At 42.6% G+C, this 22636-nt stretch overlaps 2 protein-coding genes across 13 annotated transcripts in view; both read right to left on the bottom strand.

The window, feature by feature from the left end:
- The window catches only part of rgs12b (regulator of G protein signaling 12b), a 51108-nt gene extending 34444 nt beyond the window's left edge, over positions 1 to 16664 (bottom strand). For 6 of the 7 annotated variants that reach the window (XM_079684598.1, XM_079684601.1, XM_079684600.1 and 3 more), the window contains exons 1-5: positions 14073 to 16664; positions 12425 to 13702; positions 11453 to 11692; positions 9794 to 10759; positions 4384 to 4503 (exon numbers count right to left, since the gene is read on the bottom strand). In XM_079684598.1, the coding sequence (XP_079540724.1) occupies positions 4384 to 4503; positions 9794 to 10759; positions 11453 to 11692; positions 12425 to 13495 (2397 nt within the window). In that variant the 5' untranslated portion in view covers positions 13496 to 13702; positions 14073 to 16664. The other variant, XM_079684599.1, reaches the window with a different exon arrangement.
- Positions 16665 to 16788: 124 nt separating this feature from the next.
- htt (huntingtin) overlaps positions 16789 to 22636 on the bottom strand; it is a 50483-nt gene continuing 44635 nt past the window's right edge. For all 6 annotated transcript variants that reach the window (XM_079684550.1, XM_079684552.1, XM_079684553.1 and 3 more), the window contains 3 exons: positions 21680 to 21842; positions 20975 to 21135; positions 16789 to 19834 (listed from right to left, as the gene is read on the bottom strand). In XM_079684550.1, the coding sequence (XP_079540676.1) occupies positions 19621 to 19834; positions 20975 to 21135; positions 21680 to 21842 (538 nt within the window). In that variant the 3' untranslated portion in view covers positions 16789 to 19620. The remainder of the gene's footprint in view (positions 19835 to 20974; positions 21136 to 21679; positions 21843 to 22636) is intronic.

Genomic DNA, 22636 nt, shown 5'->3' with positions numbered 1-22636 from the left:
AAAGGTAGAATAGAGGGGGGGAGGGCTGGGGTGGTGGTGGTGAGGAGAAAAGCAGAGAGGAACCCTGCCATTGGACGTTCTGCCACTGGCACAGAGAAAGAACCGCCCCCCAATTCAAATATCTTCAGATGCACTGGGGCTTCCGATCTCACCACCTGATGATACATTTAGTTGTGTAATTGTTGCTGTCATGATCAAAATTAATATAGTTGTAAGATCAGTTGTGTAATATGTTGTTTAGGGTGGAGTTAAGTGCCTCGTTAACATTTGGACTGACAATAAAATATTACGACATTAGCACAGCACAGTGTGAGCCCTTTCCAGAAATCTTAGGAATGGATAACCGTGTTTCCATTGGAATTTGTTGGCAGGGAAGTTAATTGGAGGCACCAGGCGATGTGCAAATTGATTTTCCCTTTGAGGAATTAAGTTATATCCGAGGATTTTTTTTCGAATAAGAAATAGCTTTAGGTCTAATTAAGATCTCCAGGATCCAGACAAAGATTTTTGTAGCATGTAATTCTGAGTCTGGCTCCCTTTTCTCCTCATACATCCTGTCTATCGCTTCTGTGCTGCCCAATGAAGTGAAACATTCAAAATATGTACATTTTCAAAAAAAAAACTTTGACTGAAGCGACAGTGTGGGATGGGCTTATCTGGTCCCATGGTGCCTCAGTGGCCACTAAACGGCGGAAACATTTAGCTTTCTACTGATCTCTATCTAAGAACCAAAACAGCAGTTATGACTTGTGCCCACATACTCACACAAATTCACACACTTACATGCAGGCCATAGTAAGAACAACACCCGGAATGTTCCACTTTTGTTTAACTTGATTGTACAGTATTATCCTGTAGCTAGTTCACTCCCTTTAAGATAAAGGGGCTGAATCATGCTCATTTTCAGGTTCATATTTGTATTTTGTGCCTCTACTGTGACATGTCTACATGCTTTAATGGAGAAAAGCTCTTTACTTTGCTCATACTGCCTGTGCTGCAGCACCTCTTTTCACCCTCTGTCTGAAACCAGAGCCCAGTCTGCTCTGATTGGTTAGCTGGCTGGCTTTGTTGTGATCTGCTGCAGAAACTCTCCTCTCTACTCTCTCATCCTCTCTGGACTCTCTCTGTCCTCTCACATCTCGGCAGGCTCGTCAGTCCCCTCCTGCTCCCTGGCTAAATGACGCACTGCGTGCTAATAGAACCATCCTTCGGGCAGCAGAGCGGAAACAGTGGAAATCCAAACACCATGACGACCTCCTAACCTATCAGGCTCTCCTGTCCTCTTTCTCTGCTTCGATCTTTCAGGCAAAAAGCACTTTCTTTCAAGATAAGATCCAATCTTCCTATTCCAATCCCCAAAAACTATTTTCCATCTTCTCCACCCTCTTGGACCCCCCCAGAGCCCCTTCCCCCTCCTCCCTTCTGTCAAGCGACTTTGTTAACCACTTTGAAAAAAAGGTTGATGATATTCGCTCTTCTTTTTCTGACTCACCTTTACTCACCGCTGGGTCACCAGACCCTCCCTTCACCCACACACCAACCTCCGTCTCCCCTCTCTCTCCAAGTGAGGTTCTTACCCTCATTACCTCTGCCCGTCCTACCACCTGTCCTCTGGACCCTATCCCCTCAAACCTCCTTCAGACTATCGCTCCTGATATTCTACCGTTTCTCACCCATCTCATCAACACTTCTCTAACTTCTGGTCACTTTCCAAACAGTCTCAAGGAGGTAAGAGTAAACCCTCTCCTAAAGAAACCCACTCTCAACCCGTATGATGTTATAAACTACAGGCCTGTCTCTCTCCTCCCGTTCCTGTCTAAAACACTTCAACGCACTCTTTAAACAACTCTCCTGTTATCTCCATCAGAACAACCTTCTGGATCCGCACCACTCTGGTTTCAAGGCAGGACACTCAACAGAAACTGCCCTCCTTGCTGTCTCTGAGGAACTGCACACTACTAAAGCAACCTCCCTCTCCTCTGTCATCATCCTTCTGGACCTGTCTGCTGCATTCGACACGGTGAATCATCAGATCATCCTTCGCACTCTCCAAGAACTTGGAGTTTCAGGCTCTGCACTTTCCCTCCTCACCTCATACCTCAAATACCGTACCTACAGGGTTACTTGGAGAGGGTCCGAGTCTGACCCTTGTCAATTAACTACAGGGGTCCCTCAGGGCTCTGTTTTCGGTCCCCTCCTCTTCTCCCTGTACACAAACTCGCTTGGATCTGTCATTAGCCCGCATGGTTTTTCATACCACTGCTATGCTGACGACACCCAATTAATTCTGTCCTTTTCCCTGCTCAGAGACCCAGGTCGTCGCACGCATCTCTGCTTGTCTAGCAGACATCTCTCGGTGGATGTCTGCTCACCACCTCAAGCTCAACCTTGACAAGACTGAACTGCTTTTCCTTCCGGGAAAAGATTGTCCCACTCTTGACCTAACAATCAACATCGGCACCTCTGTTGTTTCCCCGACTCAGACTGCAAGGAATCTGGGTGTGACCCTAGATAACAAACTGTCCTTCACTGCAAACATTGCTGCTACAACCCGCTGCTGCAGATACACGCTTTAAAACATCAGGAGGATACGTCCCCAGCTGACCCAGAAAGCGACGCAGGTACTGGCCCAGGCTCTCGTCATCTCACGCCTAGACTACTGCAACTCCCTCCTGGCTGGTCTACCTGCATGTGCCATCCGACCTCTGCAGCTCATCCAGAATGCAGCGGCTCGTCTGGTCTTCAACCTTCCTAAATTCTCCCACACCACGCCGCTCCTCCGCTCCCTTCACTGGCTTCCGGTAACTGCAAGAATCCACTTCAAGACACTGGTACTTGCTTACCATGCTGCGAATGGATCTGGCCCTTCCTACATCCAGGACATGGTTAAACTGTACACCCCAGCACGTGCACTCCGCTCTGCATCGGCCAAACAGCTCGCTGCACCCGCACTGCGAGGGGGACCCAAGCTCCCATCAGCAAAAACACGTGGGTTTGCTATCCTGGCTCCAAAATGGTGGAATGAGCTCCCCATTGAAATCAGGACAGCAGATAGCTTACACATCTTCCGGCGCAGACTGAAAACTCATCTCTTCCGACTCCACTTCGAGAGATAGAACTATTAACAAAGCACTTATATACTAATAAAGGGCTGGCTTATCTAAAAGCCAGTTGAGTAGCACTTGAAATGTTTTAGCTCTATGAAACCTGATGTACTTATATGATTCTTTTTTCCTCAAGTTTGTAATTTGTTGGTCGAACGCACTTATTTTAAGTCGCTTTGGATAAAAGCGTCAGCTAAATGCAATGTAATGTAATGTAATTGGTAAACCCCTTAGAGATGTCCCGCCCCTTAGCCTATGACGTACAATGTGTTGGAGTGCTAGCCAATAAAAGCGCAAGTGTTACATAGTGATGTCATTGTGTTACGGGAGTAAAGAAAGGAGTCCAATCGAGTCGTTTAAGGCAGGGGGGGGGGGGGGGAGTGTGTGGGACCGATTTTTTATTTTATGTAAGCCGTTGTAGAACATTTACATGCACAAAAACCTATATAACCCCCCAAAAAAGAGACAACCCAAAAAAACATAATATGGCCTCTTCAGTTAAAAAGCTGTAAAAATAGTAGCTCGAACTGCAACTCCATATACAATCATTTTAACACAACTAAGATGAACATAACCTTGTGTACATTTGGTGGTAGCCATGACAGCAGGCTATCACTCATGCCTGAGTACTACAGCAGCCTTAGCAGATGTTCTCTTTTATCAAATGTTGTACTAAATAGGCATACTGTTATGGCTAAACTCATGGCTCTCAAATGACTGGATAGCAGATAATCTCTCGCAGCTAAAAGGAGAGCTTAAGTAACATTTGTGCAACAGAGTAGCCATATTGCCCCCCAGTCAGCAGAATACTTCGACCCTTAAACATATGGCTGCACACATTAAATAGTAACCATTGCTAATGTTGAGAAATCCCCTGCTAGCAAAGCTGCACTGCAGTCCAACTCCATAAACACCAGCGTGTTAATATATCTCTTTCTCTACAGTGTCTCTGTCCATGACTGTGAATGTTGTCATGGTGATAATATGTGAGAAGAGGGCTTGACTTGTCATGTGAGCATGTATGATGCGCATGGGCTGCTATTATTAGAGGTGGATGCAGCAGGTATGGCTGAAATGTGACAATCACACAAAGGACAGACTGAGCTTGAGCACTGCCTGTAACATTCCATACTGTGTTGACAAACGGAAGTGATGTGTGTGTGTACGTGTGTGTGTGTACGTGTGTGTGTGTACGTGTGTGTGTGTGTACGTGTGTGTGTGTGTGTGTGTGTGTGTGTGTGTGTGTGTGTGTGTGTGTGTGTGTGTGTGTGTGTCCTACCTCTAGGTCATCCAGTGAGCGGGCTAAGCTGTGACGTTTAGAGCGTCCAAAGGAGCGTCTTGCTGAGGAGCGCACGGGGAGAGGAGGGAAGCCCATGGTCAGACCACGGAAACGACCACCCTGAGGAGAGAAAAAATATATATGATGATAAGTACACATGCTATATGTAACAGAGTACATATAGGTGGAGGTCAGAGAGGTTAGAGAAGCAAGCTGACTGTGAGGTTGCAAGTTCTATATCCGTTGATCAGAAAAGGAGACGTTGTAATGTGGAGCTAAAAGTTGCCCGAAAACACAAATGTCAAATAAATCCCTCTATTTCCCTCATTAACAGTGAAAATAGTGATATAACATTGATGGTTGTTGAGGATTCTTCCTTCACCCTTTCTCTTTTTCTTTCTGTCACTCCTACTGGCCTACAATCTCATGACAATAAACAATTACAAATAAACAAATACAAATATGAACACATCTGAGACTGCACCAATCTGTCCATGTTCAAATCACATATAATAACGAACATTTTATAAACTGCTTTTAATGTTTAATGCTAGTGTTTTTCTCAAGTTTTATAGAGTTTTTTTACGATAGTTTATACAGTTTAACCAGTAGAGTGTCTCTGTTGTTTGAATTGCCTTTATAATTTGAGTTTGTTTCAGTTATTATTCCAGACTATTATGGCAAAATACTAAAGCTGTCTTTTCAAGGATTTACTTCTACTCTAATCATCTTGCCAACATACAAATTCAGTCACATTTTATTATTATTCCGGTAGTATTACTGCATGGAGGTTTTACAGTGTTTACACTGTTGGTGTACTGTGGACTGTGTAAAATAACATGTAGTATGGCAGCCCCTAGGTAAGGTCTTTGCTTATTTGTCAATAACTTTGTTCCACTTTTGATCCAAACACGTTTTAATGATGACTGAAGCTTATATGGGTGGGTGTGTGTATGTATGTATGTATATGTGTATGTGTATGTGTATGTGTATGTGTGTGTGTGTGTGTGTGTGTGTGTGTGTGTGTGTGTGTGTGTGTGTGTGTGTGTGTGTGTGTGTGTGTGTGTGTGTGTGTGTGTGTGTGTGTGTGTGTGTGTGTGTGTGTGTGTGAAATGTAAATGTTTAAGTGTCATTTGTATAAAGACACAACTCAACATGGAGACAGTATTACATGGGTGTTTACATGAAGCGGTTTGAGCAGAAGCATTCCTCTGCTAAACATGCATGTCCATTCATGATGGGTTTCTTTTTCCACTCAAATGTTACATTCCACATGTTATGTGCAGGCATGTACAGTCTTGTTATTTTGCCTGCAGTTCCAGATAATACTTTAGCCAACCCCTGCAGCCACAGTCAGAGCACACACACACACACACACACACACACACACACACACACACACACACACACACACACACACACACACACACACACACACACACACACACACACACACACACACACACACACACACACACACACACACACACACACACACACACACACACACACACGATGACAACACTTCTTTATCAAAGGAGGTAGTGTGTTGTGTTCTTGAATTGGATTATATAGTTCAGGTGGTTTTATTACTGGGTTAACTGACTCCCTTTATATAACAAATGTATTATTATTTATTTTTACATTATTAGATATTACTGCACAGCTTTTCCACTGAAATACTGTCATGCTGTACTACTTATATTCTTGTTAATTTAAATTTGAACATTTTACTTTTTTTTGTGTGGCTCTGTTATGCTAAGTTCCAGGTTCATTATTGAAAAATGAAAATGTGCTTAAAAGTGCTGCAGCACCACCTCTTTTCACCCTCTGTCTGAAACAAAAGCCCAGTCTGCGCTGATTGGTTAGCTGACTTGGTTTGTTGTGATTTGTCAACAGCTTTGAGATGTCCTGCCCCTTAGCCTATCACGTACAAAGTGTTGGAGCAGTAGACGATAGAAGCAGGATTGTTACGTAGTGATGTCACTATGCTGCGAAAGTAAACAAAGGAGTCCAATGGAGGCATTTTAGGCAGCCAGTATGTGGGAGAGAAACTTCCCCTGGAGGGAACTTTGGGATTTTAACATTTTCATGCACATACACCTATATAACACACTACAGTAAAGGGGAAACCACAAAAAGCATAATAGGGCCCCTTTGAACTGCTCTATATCTGCTTTTTTTACAACTGAAATCCTTTTACTGTGATTATATTGGCACCATCACACACACCATAGTGTGGCAACCTCCCTATATGTGTGAACCTACTTGGCAATTAACTGCTTTCTGATTAAAGATAGTACCGCAGTTTTGTAAGAACTACTGCAGTGCAAACCCACACACTGGAATAAAATCTGGCCAGTGGTTAAATAAAGCCATAAACCGCTGCCTTAAATGAGCACATGAGAAAGTTACTCCATGGGTCATCAAGATTTATTGTCTGAATCCATCTGACAGTGATGTAACCACATTGCAAAGTGCTGTAAACCAGAGAGTTTACCCAAGAGAGTCGTGCGTTGCTTTCACAAGTCTACAATTAGCCTTTTAACAACTGCTGTCCCTCTGTCTTTAGAGGACAACAGAAAAATTCAGCTCCTTTCTGCTCTCACAAATTAAGCAGATGTCCTTATACTGCAGGAGAGGGTGGATAACCGTGGATCCCAGCTGACTGAAAAGTAATTAATCCAGGCTGACAGGATCCAGAGGCTTCGCTGTGACACATGTTGAATCTGACTGCTGATCAGGAGCAGGTCTAAGTGTTTCATCAGGAGATGACCGGCCGCGTTGCCTGGATACTGAGGCATCTGTGAGTGTGAGTGAGTGAGTGAGTGAGTGAGTGAGTGAGTGAGTGAGTGAGTGTGTGTGTGTGTGTGTGTGTGTGGGTGGTAAACAAAAGGTTTAATAAGAGACGCCGAGATCCAATATTTGACAGTATTTGGGTGGTGCTTTTGCTGAGATTTACCTCGAAGGCACAGACGACATCATTGAATTATTATCTCTTTAATTCTACAATTTGTGGTGGAAAACCATTACTAATAATAATAATAATAATAAATGGGATTTATATAGTGCTATTTCTGTATCACATTTCAAAGCAAGGATTCAACTCAGTCTGTTCTGATGTTTTCCTTATTTAATATTTTCCGACATTAAATCCACAATAAGTTGCTCAAATTTACCAATGTTGTCATGTAAGTAGATCAAAAACCTGTATGGATGGATGAACTTAAGGTTCAAAGGCATAGTCAAGATGAAAATTATTATTATTTAATTTTGTTATGTTTTATATTCTAAATTAGTTTCCCATGGAGGTCAGGAAAGTGCAGAAGGCTGATGGAGGTTTAGATAGCGGAACAGTGCCACCGTGTGGCGAACACAACATAATCTGTTATTAGTGAGTACATACTGTACTCTCTTTAGGGAAGAAACTGGAGGGGTTTAGTGTCTTGGATCCCATGAAACGAGGTGAACTGAAACAGTTGTGGCTGAGGGGGGAAATTTGGCGCCTACCAATCAGAGGGTCAGTGGTTCGATCCCCAGCCTTGTGGAAGGTACATAACCCCGAATTCCCCCCCCCCCCCTCCAAAAAAAAGTATGTCTAATGTATTGAAGTTATTGTAAGTCTCTTTAGATGTAATGTATGTAACCTCTCCAGCTACTAGTCCACTCTGTACTTCCGATCAGGACTTGAACCGGCAACTCTATAGTGCCCAAGCCAAGTTCACACACACTGAGCTACTGCCGCAGTGTTAGCTCTGCGTAAAGAGAGAAGGAATACTAACTCCAAAGTCCTGAGTCGATAGTCAGAGGGCATTGTTGAGAGGTTAACATCCACCTTCCTGTCACTGTCAGCCTCCACCCCGGCCCAGGGTAAATAAACACTTCCTCTGATTGTCCCCTGGGGGTCCCTGGGAACCTGTCTGTCCAACAATACTCGTGGAGAAGTACAAGCCTCCTTCACTATCAAGGAAACTCAAGTCTCTCCTTGGTTTGGATTCAGAAATGTAGATATATCCGCTTGATATTTCTGGCTCTCTATCTCTTCCTCTCTATTGTCTGGAAACAACATACCGTCAGTCAATAGTGCACTGTATGTCCTCCCAAATAAAATGCAGCCAATGTATTTTGAGTGGCAGCCTGTTACAGCGAATAGTATTTCCTTTATTCAAGACACTTTTGTACTACTTTTATTCATTAACTTGTGCTTGCCTCTTTATTTGAAATGTCCACACTGTGGGACGAAAAAAAGGATTTCTGCTTCTTTTACTTACTATAGATTTATCTTAATTTGCAAAATAAAAATATTCATCGATTAATCTGCTGATTATTTTCTAGATTCATTAATAATAATTGTAGAACATACAAGTCAGGCCATCTCAATTTATGTGAGTCTGATAAAAGCCTTTTCTGCCATTTTTGCTGTAAAAAATTGCTTAATATCCACTCATTTTCAGAATATTTGCAATTATTTTTCATTTGATCAGCTGATGGAATAGCAGATTAATCGTTGCAGCTCTTATCTTAATTTCGCCGTTAGTCACAATTTATGTAACCATGAAGATTTGATTACTCAAAATTAATCTGTCAGCAAATAAAGGCTAAAACCAGTTCAAACAAATACTTTATTGAACCAGTCTAAAGCCTGCTCTGCTGTTGCGTCTCATTACGGTGGGAAACAGGTGGTTTTCAGGTGAAGCAGATGTCAGGCTTGTACATAATTCATGATCTGATACTGGAGCAGTGGGGATAAATAACTTATCAATCCATTTGTAGCAAGTCTGGGGAGAAAGCCAAGTGAGGTGATCGCATCAGGATGTTTTCTGGGTGCACTACAAGGTAAATCGCAACAAAACCACCAAAAAGTTTTAATATCTGAGTGAAACTCTCTCTAGGACTGATAGAGTTAAAGGTGAGGCTCTGAAGAGGAGCGGGTGAGAGTGTGCGATGGAGGGCAGTGGGACGAACACAGATGGATTTATGGCCTCAATAAACCGTAGTCCTGGACACACAGGAGTCAGAGTAACTTTCCACAGCAGGGGGGTGTGATGGGGGAGGCTACCTGCTGCCTGGATTCTCATCTCATGGTCAGTTTTAACACAACTCTTCCAAAAAGCCCAAAGCCAACAAACTGGTAAAGCGGTATTGAATGCAGCATTGTAGAAAGACAGACCACTGTATGTATTGGGATAGCCTGTTGTTAAAAGTCATGTGAGGGACTGCGGAGGGAAACTAGCTCCAAGCTAAAATCCGGCATATTTAAAAAAAAAAATGTAAGTGTTCATTAATGTGCATTGTCCTGCCAAATAAACGATTAAATGAAAAATGAAATGAAAATAAGAATGAATAAAATACTTGATCAGTAGGAAAATAAAGGGTTTTACTAATCGGCTTAACTTGATAAAAAAAATACCTTTTTGTCTCCCTCCTTTGTGTTCCCTCGTTTCTTCTCTCTTTCTGCTCCCCCTCTCTCCCGGTCTCCAAACAGCTTCTTCGCCCACTCTTCTTTCTGAGCAGCCAGCCGGTGAGCGTGGGAGTGGGGATGAGAGGGAGGGGGAGGCTGGCTCCCTCCAGGTGCTGGCAGGTTGTCTCCGGGGGCCAGCGGGGCCCGGTAACGGTCGGCCGGGATCTTATTCATGGGTGGGGGCAGGGTGCTGCAGTTGGCTGAGGACCATCCGTCGGTGGACTCGGCGTAGGACTCCTGGTCGCTGCTCAGGCCCTGGAGCTGGCTGTGGTGGTGCTGCTGCCGCCAGTCTCTCAGCACATGGACTGGCAGCCAGCGCTGGGGCTCCACCCCTGCTCCTCCACCCCCTCTCTTCTCCCCTCCCACAGCTCCTCCTCTCTTCCCCTGTGAGTTGTGGTTTGGCTTGACTCCTCGAGAATGCCGGCCGGGGACATCGGGGTGAGCTAAGGGGAGAGGGTGAGGGAGGTCAGCCAGGTGTGGATCGTGGCGGTAGTGGCCGTTTCTCAGAGCTGGCGGAGGAGGGGGAGGTGGGAGAGGCGCCGAGGCCCCGAGGGTGGGGCTCCAGGCCTGCTGGGATGAAGGGGGGCTGTCCCAGTGGCGTGGCCCGGAGATGTGGTTGTGGTTCGGAGGACCCCCGAGGTCCACTAACAGCACTCTGTTGCTCTTCTCCTCAGGTAGAAAGTTTCCGATGCCGCTGTCGCTGTTGCTGCTGGTGCTGTGGTTCTGCTGAGCGTCGTTGTCTGGATCGTGGAAGGCCCGGGCGCGGACCCCCTCAATGTTGTCCCCCATGTCCCGATAGAGGACTGAGACGAACTGGAGGAGAGGCTGAGAGCTGGGCGGGAACTCCAGGCAGCCCCCTGTGTCGGGGTCCGGGGTGCACTCAAAGCCGAACCTCCTCGATACACCTGAATGCACCTGAGGATACAACAGAGAGGCAGACATTTTCTACAATGCAGTCCCCTTGACAAAACATGAGCATGTTTGAATTGTTGTTAGCTGATTTTAAATTCATACATGTATTTGGTTGTTAGTATATGTCTGGCTGATTAGCCTCAGTGACCCACATTTAAAGTAACTTTAGGTGTCTGTAGAAATCTCAAGAAACAAAAGGCTTATTTATAAAATGTTGTTTCTTATTTATGAACAGATTTGTCCTTATTTAAAATCATAATTCTGCATTTTAGATTTGTCATAAATGTTATGATGCGATTACATGCCTTTGAGAAGTTGGGCAAGTTTGTTGAAAATGTATATTCATATTCCACTTTATAAGGTATTTAGAAAAAGTATTGTATTTGTACAGCTACAAAAAAAGAACAGAGGTAAAACGCCCTTTTTTAAAAGTATTTTTCTCCCTTGTGAAGAACTTATGAGGTCTAAAAAAAGTGAATGTGAGTATTTATTAACTCTTAAAAAAACACCTATATAATGTTAAAAATCAAACTTGCTTATATAAGCTTTTATAGGAGCTTATTATAAGGAATGGCTTGTGTATTTATCTGTATAGTCAATATGATATGTTGTCTTTTATATTTTTATGATAAAATGATGTAATCTCCTTTTACAGTGAGAGTGATTTGTAACCCTTATTGTATCTCATCACGTTACCTGGTGTTGACAGAGGTCTGGGTCCACGATGAACACATGACAGGAAGTCCTCAAACTGCCCTCTTCGTCTCGTCCACAGCTGAAATGAAACTCGTCGTGGTCATCAGTGGCCTGCATCGTGACCAGTCCGAAGAATCTGCGGTCGTCAGGACAACAGGCGCTGAAGGCCAGTTTCTCTGCAGGGTAGGTGGCCAGAACATGACCTCTGTCACTGCACAGACGCACACTGTCATGCATGACCTGGTGGGACACAGTTAACACGTTACAATATCAGACAAGGAGGAGACAATAACAGTTTATACATATACTGTTTAAACTGCTGACACACAATAATCCTAGAAAATTACTTTTCAAGTGCCTCGTAAGGACAAAACCACACAAAGAACTGTGTTGTATAAAATAAGGATTTTCTTAGGATGCCATTGGCCCTTAGCTACATAAGTGCTCCCTGATGTGTTTCTAGAAGCTTGTTAGTAACCATTTTAGAGGATGTGTATCAGAGTATGAATAAATAGCTGGATATTTCAAATGTAAATAATATAATGCAAATTATATTTAAAAAATGTAATACACTATTCTATTAGAAAACCATTCACATCTTCTGTCGGTTTTGCTTTTTTTTGTTGTGTTTTATTTGGTAGAAGATAGTAAGCACTGACAATAAAGCTGTCAGGTAACATTAAAGGAGGAAGATGCGAGTGAAATGTAACTATAGTAACTGAAGTGCAAATGTGCTGTATTATGACAGTAAAAGCCAAAGTTTCAACAACGCTATGCAACACTCATAAATGGTCCCTAGTAAAAATATTCCTGAGACATTTTAAAAGGCACCCATAGCAGATCCTTAACTTTAATTGTGGAATTGTGGAACTTCTTTTTAAAATAGTATTATCATATCTTTGCCTATTTGAGTATCTTAATAACTGAATAAGAAATATATCATCAGATGGTTAACAAAAGATACATTTTCACCTTCATGAGGACCAGTGAATGGATCTTCTGCTCAGCCCGGAGGCGCCTCATGCTGCATCTGATGGCCTGCAGGCTGTCGCTCTCCAAGCTCGCCCCTATGGAGGCCAGCTCAATGGAGCCCAGGTACCCAACGATCATGCCCACATTGAGGATGCCCTCGCTGGGCTCTAGGCTAAAATCGCCCCCATCTCCTACATCTAAATCTTGCTCTTCCTCCTGGTGTTGAAGGTGGAGATGGCGGAAGTCAGCATCCAGAAAGACAGAGTCGTCATTCAGAACTTGGGCCATCTCCTCCTCGGAGAGCAGGTTGGGGTTGCTCTGGGAACGGGAGTTGTTCTGATACGAAGGCAACTCTGGATCAGAGATCGGACGTGGCTTTGACGATGAGCTGGCCCTGGGTCTGTCCTTGTCGGAGCTGCTGGAGGACTGGCTGGAGTTCTCAAAGATCATGTTGAAAATCCCTCCAGACTGCAGCTCCGCCACAACCTTCTCCGCCCTGTTGATGCCCAGCTGCTTAGAATCCATTTTGGGTTTGTACCAACCCCCACGGGCTCCACAGCCTGACCTGCTGTTGTTGTTGTTGTTAACACCATTGTCATAGAAGGCATCCAACTCATCATCACTTGAGCACGAGTCCAGGTAAGTTGCTGCCATTGTGTTGCTGCTATGGTGACGACTTCCAGAGGTGCGTTGGTGGTGGTGATGGTGACGCCTCTGACGTTCTCCCTCAGCGATCACCAGCTTCAGGACACCGGTGCAGCGCCCGATCAGTTTGACGACATCTTCATGCGATGCCATGGAGACGTTAATGTCATTGACAGACAGGATGTGGTCTCCTGAACGCAACCCTACATAGTCTGCTGGACTCCCCTTCAGGATGCAGCTGAGGATACATGGACTTTGACCTGTCAGTGTGAAGCCGTACCCAGTTCTTCCTCTCGCCACCTCCACGGCCCGGATACGACCCTGCTGCATAGAGGAGGAGGGCGGTGCACTTCCACCAACCGGGCGTCTTTTTGATGACGCATCCCCTTGCCTGAACATTGTGCCAGGGAACTTCCTCTTGTCCATTGAATTTGTAGGCCTACGTTTTAATTAGTCATTATACATCCCTAGGCTCTGCTCAAGTAATAATGCAGGGCATTATCCAATGAGTCTTCCTTTCAAACTGCTCTGCTGGCGAGAAAGAAAGTTTCGTCCTCAGTTGTGGCACGGCCTTGCTACTGTAGCATTCCCATCCCGGTGTCACTATTCCTCCCAGTTCATAGACTCATTTACCTGAAGCACAACAGAACAGAATCAAGTCAGCCATGAGCACCTTTTACTCCCATATTCAAAATACATACATGTTATTCCTATGGTTGCAGGCAGTCCAAAAACTAGAATGATTGAAGTAAAATGTGTGAACATTCATGTACAGCATAAAACCTGGAACGGCTCCATTGACAATGATTTGGAATGTTACAGATGACACTGAGAGCACCCAGGGAATTGTATGGAGACACTTTATGTGGCAGAAATATAATAGAGCTCAATTTGGGATAAAAAAGAAAACAAACATTCTGTGACTCTACATAATCAGTCTCCTATTCATTGTCTATGGAGCAGCTCCGGTAGATACAATTCATGACACCAAGTTTAAGCTTACATTGAGAAGGGTATAGGTCATGTTCCCAAATATGAACATAATTCTCCTAGGCCATAGATATAAAAGATGGAATGCTTAATAAGGGGGTTTTTCCCCTTTAACATGCATACATCTTAGTTCCCATGATGCTTCCATATCACAGATCAAACATGCCCTCTATCTGGTCTATGTGGCAGCTTAAGAGCTCATTACAGTTATTAAAACACTAAAAAATGTCAAATGAAAGCATTATATTGTCATTAATGGCAACGTTGACAGTTATTATGGTATATTAATAAGATGAAGGGGTTGAACACACAGCCACACCTGTATGCTACAGGGTGGAGTCAGAGCAGCTCTGTCCAATGGGAAGTAATGTTTTTAAACCAGAGGCGTTTACACACCTGGCAGGCATGCAGGTAAATTAAACAGACCCTGACCATAACTGGAACTAAACGGTAACTTTTAATTTGGCTTTTTATCAACATTGCCTGTGGCTTTCGTTTGAGTTTAACGACCGTTTCTTCACAAATAGTCGGGAACAATGTCTAAAAATCAGTAAAGAAAGAGTTACCGTTAGCTGAGATTAGCTGACGCGTTACTGTTAGCTTAGCTGCACATGCTAGTAAAGCTTCACGTTAGAACGGGTTGCAATGCTTGCTTTTGAACGAAACTAACAACTGTGTATGTGTCACTTTACACTCAGGAGTGCATGCGTTCTCTCTGTCAATTCACGAAAGTTACCATAAAAAGTTTCTTGCCGTGACTCGCTGTTCAAAAGTGCAACCACCCGTGCTTAACCTGTAGTCCCGCCCCCTGATTTCCAGTTCTTTGGAATGTCGGTCTGTAACTACGGTAACGGTGCTGTACACAGACTTTTACATCCTGTCATTGGTTTTCCGAGTTGTCAGTCACGCAGAGAACAGTTATGTTGGGATAACTTGAATAAAAGTTAGTTTGAGAAATCACAGATAAAAGTATCAACAGTAGCATATTCTACAGGTGTCAAAACTCAGCAGAACGTCAGCGGCAAACGTAGTCTGCTTTTGTAATTATGAGAGTATTCTTGGAAAACAGGGTGCATATATCGATTTGTATTTTAGCATCACATAGCAAGAAAGCAAACGATAACAGCTGGACTCAATACGTCTGAGTTGTAAAGCTGGTATAGCAAAGTAAAAGGTGGATGCAAAAACAGTTTTTAGTGAGTTCGCTGTAGCGGGGCCCCTCAGCGGGAGAATAAAAGTGACTTACTTGTCGGTGTCTGGTGGTGATGATGTTTGGGCAGTTTCCATAGTTTAGTAGCTAAGGGTTAGTAAGGTAAACTCAGGGACGATGGGTAAACAAAAGAAAAGGCTGCACCATCTGGCGAAGTAGCCTTAGAGGAGGAGGAGGAGGAGGCCGGCAGGACAGGGAGGTGTGTTTAGAGAGGGCAGCGGAGGGGGGTGGTGGTCAGAGGGGGGACTTCAAACATGATGAAGAAAATACATCTCAAAGCCCATTAACTACACACAGACTATTGAAAAGCATCAAGACAATGTGGCACAGAGCAGCCCCACCCAACACTTCAAAGTGAAACAGTGGATTCAACTAAATAAACCTACTTCAGAAAGACATCTGCATTTATGAGGTCGAACTTCTAAGTCTGTTTTTATTGTGTACCTGCATAGCAGTTTCATACCACAAAGACAGCAGATTAGAGCACACACACAACTCTTGGTTATTTCTTTTCGTTTTGTTTTTTTGTTGCTTTTAAAAAAAATACATTTTGCAATTTTTAGTGGAGCTGCAATGTTGAGTCAACTTATCAATTATCTTAACGAATCGTCAATTAGGTTTGGTAATTGGTATGTTGTTACATATTATTTATCATACAGAAGCTGCATACAATATTGTTTCCAGCCTACGGAATACAAACATTTCTCTGTTTTAACTCATAAAATAAATATCTTTGGGTTTTTGAGTTTGGGATTTAAAAAAACTGGAATGGATATTAACCATTTTCTGATTTTGTACACAACACCATCAATTAATATAGAAAATAATCATAGGATTGATCAATTTAAAGTATATATTTTTTTAAGTCATTTTTTGGGACAGTATTTTCTTTCGTTATTTGTAACCCCTCCAGCTTTCTGTGATTGTTCAGTTTTGTAATTAAAGTGCAAAAAAGTGTTGCTTTTAGTGCAGCTCATATAGATGACATGATAAAACCCTTTATAAGGTCCAGCCATAAAAAGCAGTTTGCCATGTGCAGTTGCTTAAAACCTGTGCCATCGAGATTTCATGAACCATATGGCAGCTGTCTGCTAATCCTGTTAATACCTTTTAATCATGAACCACCCATCTTAATGAGTGCTGTAAAACAAGAGCAACATGTTTTATACTGTGTCTATAAAAGGGAATTAGAGGGCTGAGAAAAGGAAATTGTGAAAATGTGATCGTGTCAAGAGGTCAGTGAAGGTCTAATAACAGGCGTCAAATTAAATATGCTGCATACATTTGAACCTTAAAATGAGAATATGCTGGTAAATCATGTATTCTTTTTGTTTCCTGCCTGGCTAATAACTGAGAGGAAGACAAGACATAGCACAGCAGACCATTAGAGGTAATCTCCTGACAGGCTAATAAAGTTAGACACAGTGGATCCTGTGTTTGCCATCAGTCATGTTTGCAAAAGATGAATCTGCATACACGTTCGATTGACCTGCCACAACTCTCACAAACATCTTACAAGTTCAACATCTTTAAATAATTTATTCATTTCTACAACAGACCATATGCAGTGATCAACATCTTTAAAATATTAAAAATAAACAGAAATACACAATCTTTTTTTCTTTTTTTAAAGGCTTTTGTAAAAAAAAAAAAGATTTAAAGGAGGCTTGAAGCTCAAGACAAGAAACGGTAGAGGGAAATGACACAATCTGCAGTCCTTTTACCACCTTTTAGAATCACTATATGAATCAGTTGTGGCTAGTCAGTAGCCAAACTGTATATTTTAAAACGGGGGAACAAAGGAGGTCTTTTTTAAAAGCCAAGCACCAACATGCTAAACGCATGACATTATGGAGAATGGAATGAACTTGGCAGAGAAAATGTAACGGTGATTCTCAGCTTTTTCATCAAAACAAAAACTATTTTTTCCAATTTGCCGATTCTTGTGGAAGGAAAATAAAGCCTTTAAAAGGGAAGCATGTTAAATCCGTTGAACGTGACCTTTGTCCACGACCTCCACGCCCACCTCCCCAAAACCACAAAAGATTTCTGGGTAATCGTATTACCCCCTGCAGGGGTCCCCAGTCAGTCTTTTGCTCTTAAGATACTAAAAGACAAGATGAAAAGAACATTCTGCTTTGGATAATTTCCTTTAAGTAGCGCAGGAAAACAGGTTTTCTATTATCGTCAGTTTTCTTCCCCCACACAAACAGACTTGAACTGAAACAGGACTCATTATGCTCTTCTAATCAGGGAGGCCTCACAATGGAATTTTAACGACAGCTGCAGTCATTTATTGTGTGGATTTATTATATTAAAGAGGCCCTATGCTCATTTTCAGGTTTATGTTTGTATTTTTTACATGTTTACTTGTTCAAAAAATGTCTTTATTTTTCTCATACTGCCTGTGGTGGAGCAACTCTTTTCACCCTCTGTCTGAAACCAGAGCCCAGTCTGCTCTGATTGGGAGGATGAGGACCAAAAGGAAGTCAGTCACCTTGCTTGAAAGTGGCAACATATTTAGCAAACAAATCATTCTTATGTACTGTTATCAACAAAGCACCTAACAAACATGAGTTAGTCCAAGTTTTCAAACGCTTGGTGTATTTCATATTCTGCACAACGATGAGTGAATGGTTTAAAATTCAACACAAAAACAGAAAAGCTCCCGCCGTCACCGTGGCATCGCTAGGCTACACTTTCTCGTCTGTTGATTTGTCAAAGCTGCGGTTGATCGCTAAGGTTACAAGGCTCCCTTTGGATTGCATCACATCTCTTCCACTCATGGCAACCATACCCTCTGCGGGAATACAGTATTAAGGACTATGCAAGAAAATTAGCATTAACGCTAAGCATGCTTTCAAGCTTTCAGTGTACAGGACATACATATATTCAGTCTTTATCTAAGGCAAGTGTATGTACAGAGTAACGCTCCCCAGGCAACTCGAGGTCAAGTCTTCAATAAAATACTTTCTGCAGAGTGATTTTCTCATCATGTATACGTGTTAAGACAAAAAGAATCACATTATCTTAGTCTATTTTAAACATCTCTCATCTTAACACAGATCTTACTTCATCATGCACCATGGCTTTCATACTACTTTACAATATATATTTGTTTTACAAGATACAAATGTAAATCCATTTAAAGACTGCAAATCACTTCCAGTCTTAGTACAACATTAAAAGTCACATCTTACATCCTGAGAATTAAAGGAGTACAGGAAATGGACAGGTGGAATCATTCAGGTGCATGGGGGAGCACACAAGACTTGAAAAATAAAGAATGAAAAAACACGGACTTTAGCAATATGATAAAAGTCATAGGAGGAAATACTTTCCCTGCATGCTACTGGTTGGACAAATTAGACATCACTGCAATTTTGGTATTTTTTGCTTGGTATTTCCCACCCTCTTTAGTGTTGTGAATGGGCTACAAATATGTAGAATTTTGAAAACTCAAGAGTGAGAGGTTTTTACCTGTAGTTCTTTTTAACATCCAGAATGCCTGCACAGATATAGAAATGTCCTTTGACAAAATAACATCCTTTTTCTCGTCACTGGAGAAAAAAATGATATGGCTATTAGTGATCATTCTTACACATAAAATATTTACTATTCAACTCGTGTGTGTCAGAGAATGACCCCTAGTAACATAAATATAAAAAAGGTATTTAGAGATTATAATTATCGACAACATTATGCAGGCATTTGTGTCAGCCCATTGTCCTAGCCCGACCTTAAGCACTCTTTACTAAACGCACTGAAAAATAGATGCATTGAAACTTTAAATATAGTAAATACTTTGCATTTTCTAATTTTCTTCTATTTGACTTGACTGAAATCACAATACTCAAGCAAATCCTCACAGGAAAATAAACAAATGCAATCTCTGTGTTTGATTAATGTTATTTTTTTTTAATCAAGGTGCTGGGTGGGAGGAGGTGTTCAAGGTGCCGTCGTTCGGAGGAATGGTCTGTGGATGGGGGGGGGGGGGGGGGTGGTCGTAGGGGGAACCACAGTTTGAAGGATTTGCAGCCGGTGTCCTTCATCTAGGTGAACGGTTTAGACATTTTGTCCACAACGTTGAGCTACTTTTTTTTTTTTCTTTCTGCTTGCTCTACTGAGTTCATCAACGGTAGTTCTCATTTCAGGAGGGAACGGGGTGAGGCTACAGCAGATTCTTCTAATGAAACATTCCCCTCCAGCTCAAATAGGGAGGAGTAAATGGAGATCTAATTTCTCGCCCTACCACATTTCCCGCTCTAATCCACTTTTCTCCCAGTCGTCCGTTGCCCCCGGCCTCTCTCCGTCTGCCTCCATGTTCTCCTCCCCCCCCTCCCCCCCCCCCTCAGAGGGACGTGTCCTGGTGGATGGACTGCAGGCAGCCCAGCAGCTGGTGGTAGGGGCTCCCCGGCGAGGCCACGGTCTCGAACACGGACTGGAAGGCCCTGCGGTCGAGCTCCTCGTCGATCTGGTGCCGGTAGAAGTCCATGGCCACCAGGCAGAACAGGTTGACGTCCACCACCTCGCTGGAACCCATACGGCTGATCACATGTGGCAGTCTGGTACAGGAGGGGGGGCTAAGGACAACAGATTGTACATGATGGATGCTCATAGTCATTAAATAATAAAACCAGAATGACTGCGTCACTTTTGTAATCCTTCGCCAGCTTGTCAAGTTGCAGTTTACATCACCATCAGCTTAGAGTTAATCACAGCGATCTACCCTTACCTCTGACTGTATCACCGTTAGTGCGATAGAGACTTTGTAATATTTAAAAAAGGGAATTCTTTATTTGTTTGTATTTGTTATGTACCTGCCGAGGGAGTGCAGATGGTAATGAGCAAATGGCTAAATCTCACAAAGATAATCTCTTCTCTTTTGTGATTTATGTAATATGCATGGTCCTTGTTTAATAAAAGACATACAAATAATGGATTTATCTCATTAGACCTTAAGCATGAATTCTTGAGTAATGGCCACAAACTTCTTCTTTTTTTTAGGTCAAAGTCACCTTGAGTCTGATCATCAAAATCAAATGAGTTAATGTGCGAGTATGAGTAGGCATTTGTGCCAAATGCCCTTAATGGCATACATGAGGTATTGCAGTCACAAGAATGCGACTGACAACACTCAAAAATGTTGCCAAAGCAAAGGCATGAAAACAGATTACTCCATGCACTTGTCTTGACTTCAAAAATATATATTAATTTTCCCTTGTTGTAAAAAGGCGCCTGCCCTGTTAGCGGAGGAAATTGAGTTGGGTGCGACGACATTTGAGATACATTTGGTGAAATGTTGAACTTGTGTAGAGCAGCAAAATTCCAGCTCCAATGCAAATGAATACCCTAGTGCTTGATAATAACCCACCTGTGAAACTATCTCATCTAGCACGGTTGTCTTGCGCACAGAAGGCATTAGAGAATTTGCTACGGTGCTGTGAGATGGCCTAGGTGCGTACTGTTCAAACAGCCGAAACTACTACAGCTGTCAAGAAATTCTGTGTGGAACTGGAACAGGTAAAGCTAGCACATCGCTGACTAAAACTAAAACTATTCACTTGGGGAGCCTAGTGAAAGTGTGTGTAAGCACAGTTCCTTGTGACTGTTGCATAGTGCTTTTGCTTGAAATGCCCGTCCATGGGAGATACAACAAAGCAAAGTACTGTCCTGCTCATGTGACTCGTGCCATGTAAGGATACAGGGCAGAGATCCACTGGGAGGTGGAGGCGGAGACGAAGAAACAGGAGAGGCTCCACATCGCCATGGCCACCGGCGTCCTCTGGGTGAAGTTAGACAGGGACAGCAGCACCCAGTCTCTCACCATAGAGGACTGTCCTGTGGCGTGGAGGGTCTGGAACACCTGGGGGGGGGGGGGGGGGCGGGGGAGCAGAGGGAGAGGTGGGACAAGAAGAGGAATTAGAAAAATAGATGGCTTTAAAATATTTTTGGAAAGATTACATTAGTCAAAATATAAAAAATTGCAAAAGCAGCTTTTAACTATGGTTAGTAAGTGATGTGTGGCAATAAAAAAGGAAATCACCCTAAATCACCCGCTAAAAATGTTTTTCTAATCAGTGTTCTATATCAACACAAGGCTGAATGCTGCCTTCTTAATCCAAATACTGACTGCAGTGAATTCATTCTTGGTTTTAAATCTCAAGACAACAACTGGAACTCACTGTGTTAGCTTTAGCTTGATGTTGCCTTGACAACATATTGTCTGATTGCACAACAAAAGAGCTAGCTGCAGTAAAACAGGGTGACTAAGTAACAACTTTATTGAGACTGGACTTCATTGAAATTCTCTGCAAGTCTCCTTGAAGAGGAATTTGATTTAACAAAGGAGTTTCCAGTTGGCCTTGTGAGCCTCATGTTCTGTGTAGAGTGACTGTTCCGCTGCTGACCTTGTAGACGACAGTGGCCATGAATTGTGGGTAAGGTTGCTGATTGGACAGGAACTCTCCGATGACCTTGTTCATGACGTCCTGTGGGGGGAAGAAATCGTCCAGAAACTGGGGAAGGATCCTGGCCACGACCCGAGCCTCGCTGGGTAAACCTTTCCGGATCCTGCAAACGGGAAACCCCAGGGGAGAAAATTATGTGATAATCAAAACGAGAGTAGCTGCCAGCATCATATTTAGACGCCACAAACCCATTGAGGTCAAAGATGAACGGAGAAGGATGCCAATTTAAATGGATAGTTGGGATAGTGGACAGATTGTAAAAGGTACTTATCCGTACCACCAAAGTCACCCAACAGCACAAAATACCCAACCAATCGAGGCAATGCAGATCAGAAACACACATATTGTCCCTGGTAAAATTGGACTCAGTCATCCTGGATGTTCTAAAGACATGGGCTTGAAGAGAGCGTAGAAAACAGCTTCCATTTCCCTGTCAGAATGGGCTGCCTGACAGCAAGGTGAAGTGGTGACAATATCCTTAACATAACATACACTTAAACTAATATAACTTTTTTTTGGTGGCTAATATAAACATTAGTATTCCTGTCTGTTTCTCCAAATGTAGGGCTTGTTGACCTAAATCTACTTTAAGTAATAGACTGACTATCAATAAGTACCTCATGAGTTATTTCCCATATTGTAATTGTACTTTTTTGTAATATTTCTTTGAAACATTTCTTTTTATTTATTACATTTGACAATGGTTTTTTTCAAATAGTTCTACATTTGCTCCTTTTTTTACAACTCAATGCCTCTTACTGTGTTTATGTATGCCCCATTAATCACTTAAGCAAATTCCTCGTATGTGTAAACCTACCTGACAATAAACCTAATTCAATTTTTATTTTTTATGAATAAAACTGAGCATTTCTTGTATAATGGAGGGTGTGTGAGTGT

The sequence above is a fragment of the Notothenia rossii genome, assembly GCF_949606895.1.
Source record: "Notothenia rossii genome assembly, chromosome: 1".
Lineage (NCBI taxonomy): Eukaryota > Metazoa > Chordata > Actinopteri > Perciformes > Nototheniidae > Notothenia > Notothenia rossii.
Note: the sequence above shows the minus strand (reverse complement) of the source record. Positions and strands in the feature narration are given on the sequence as shown.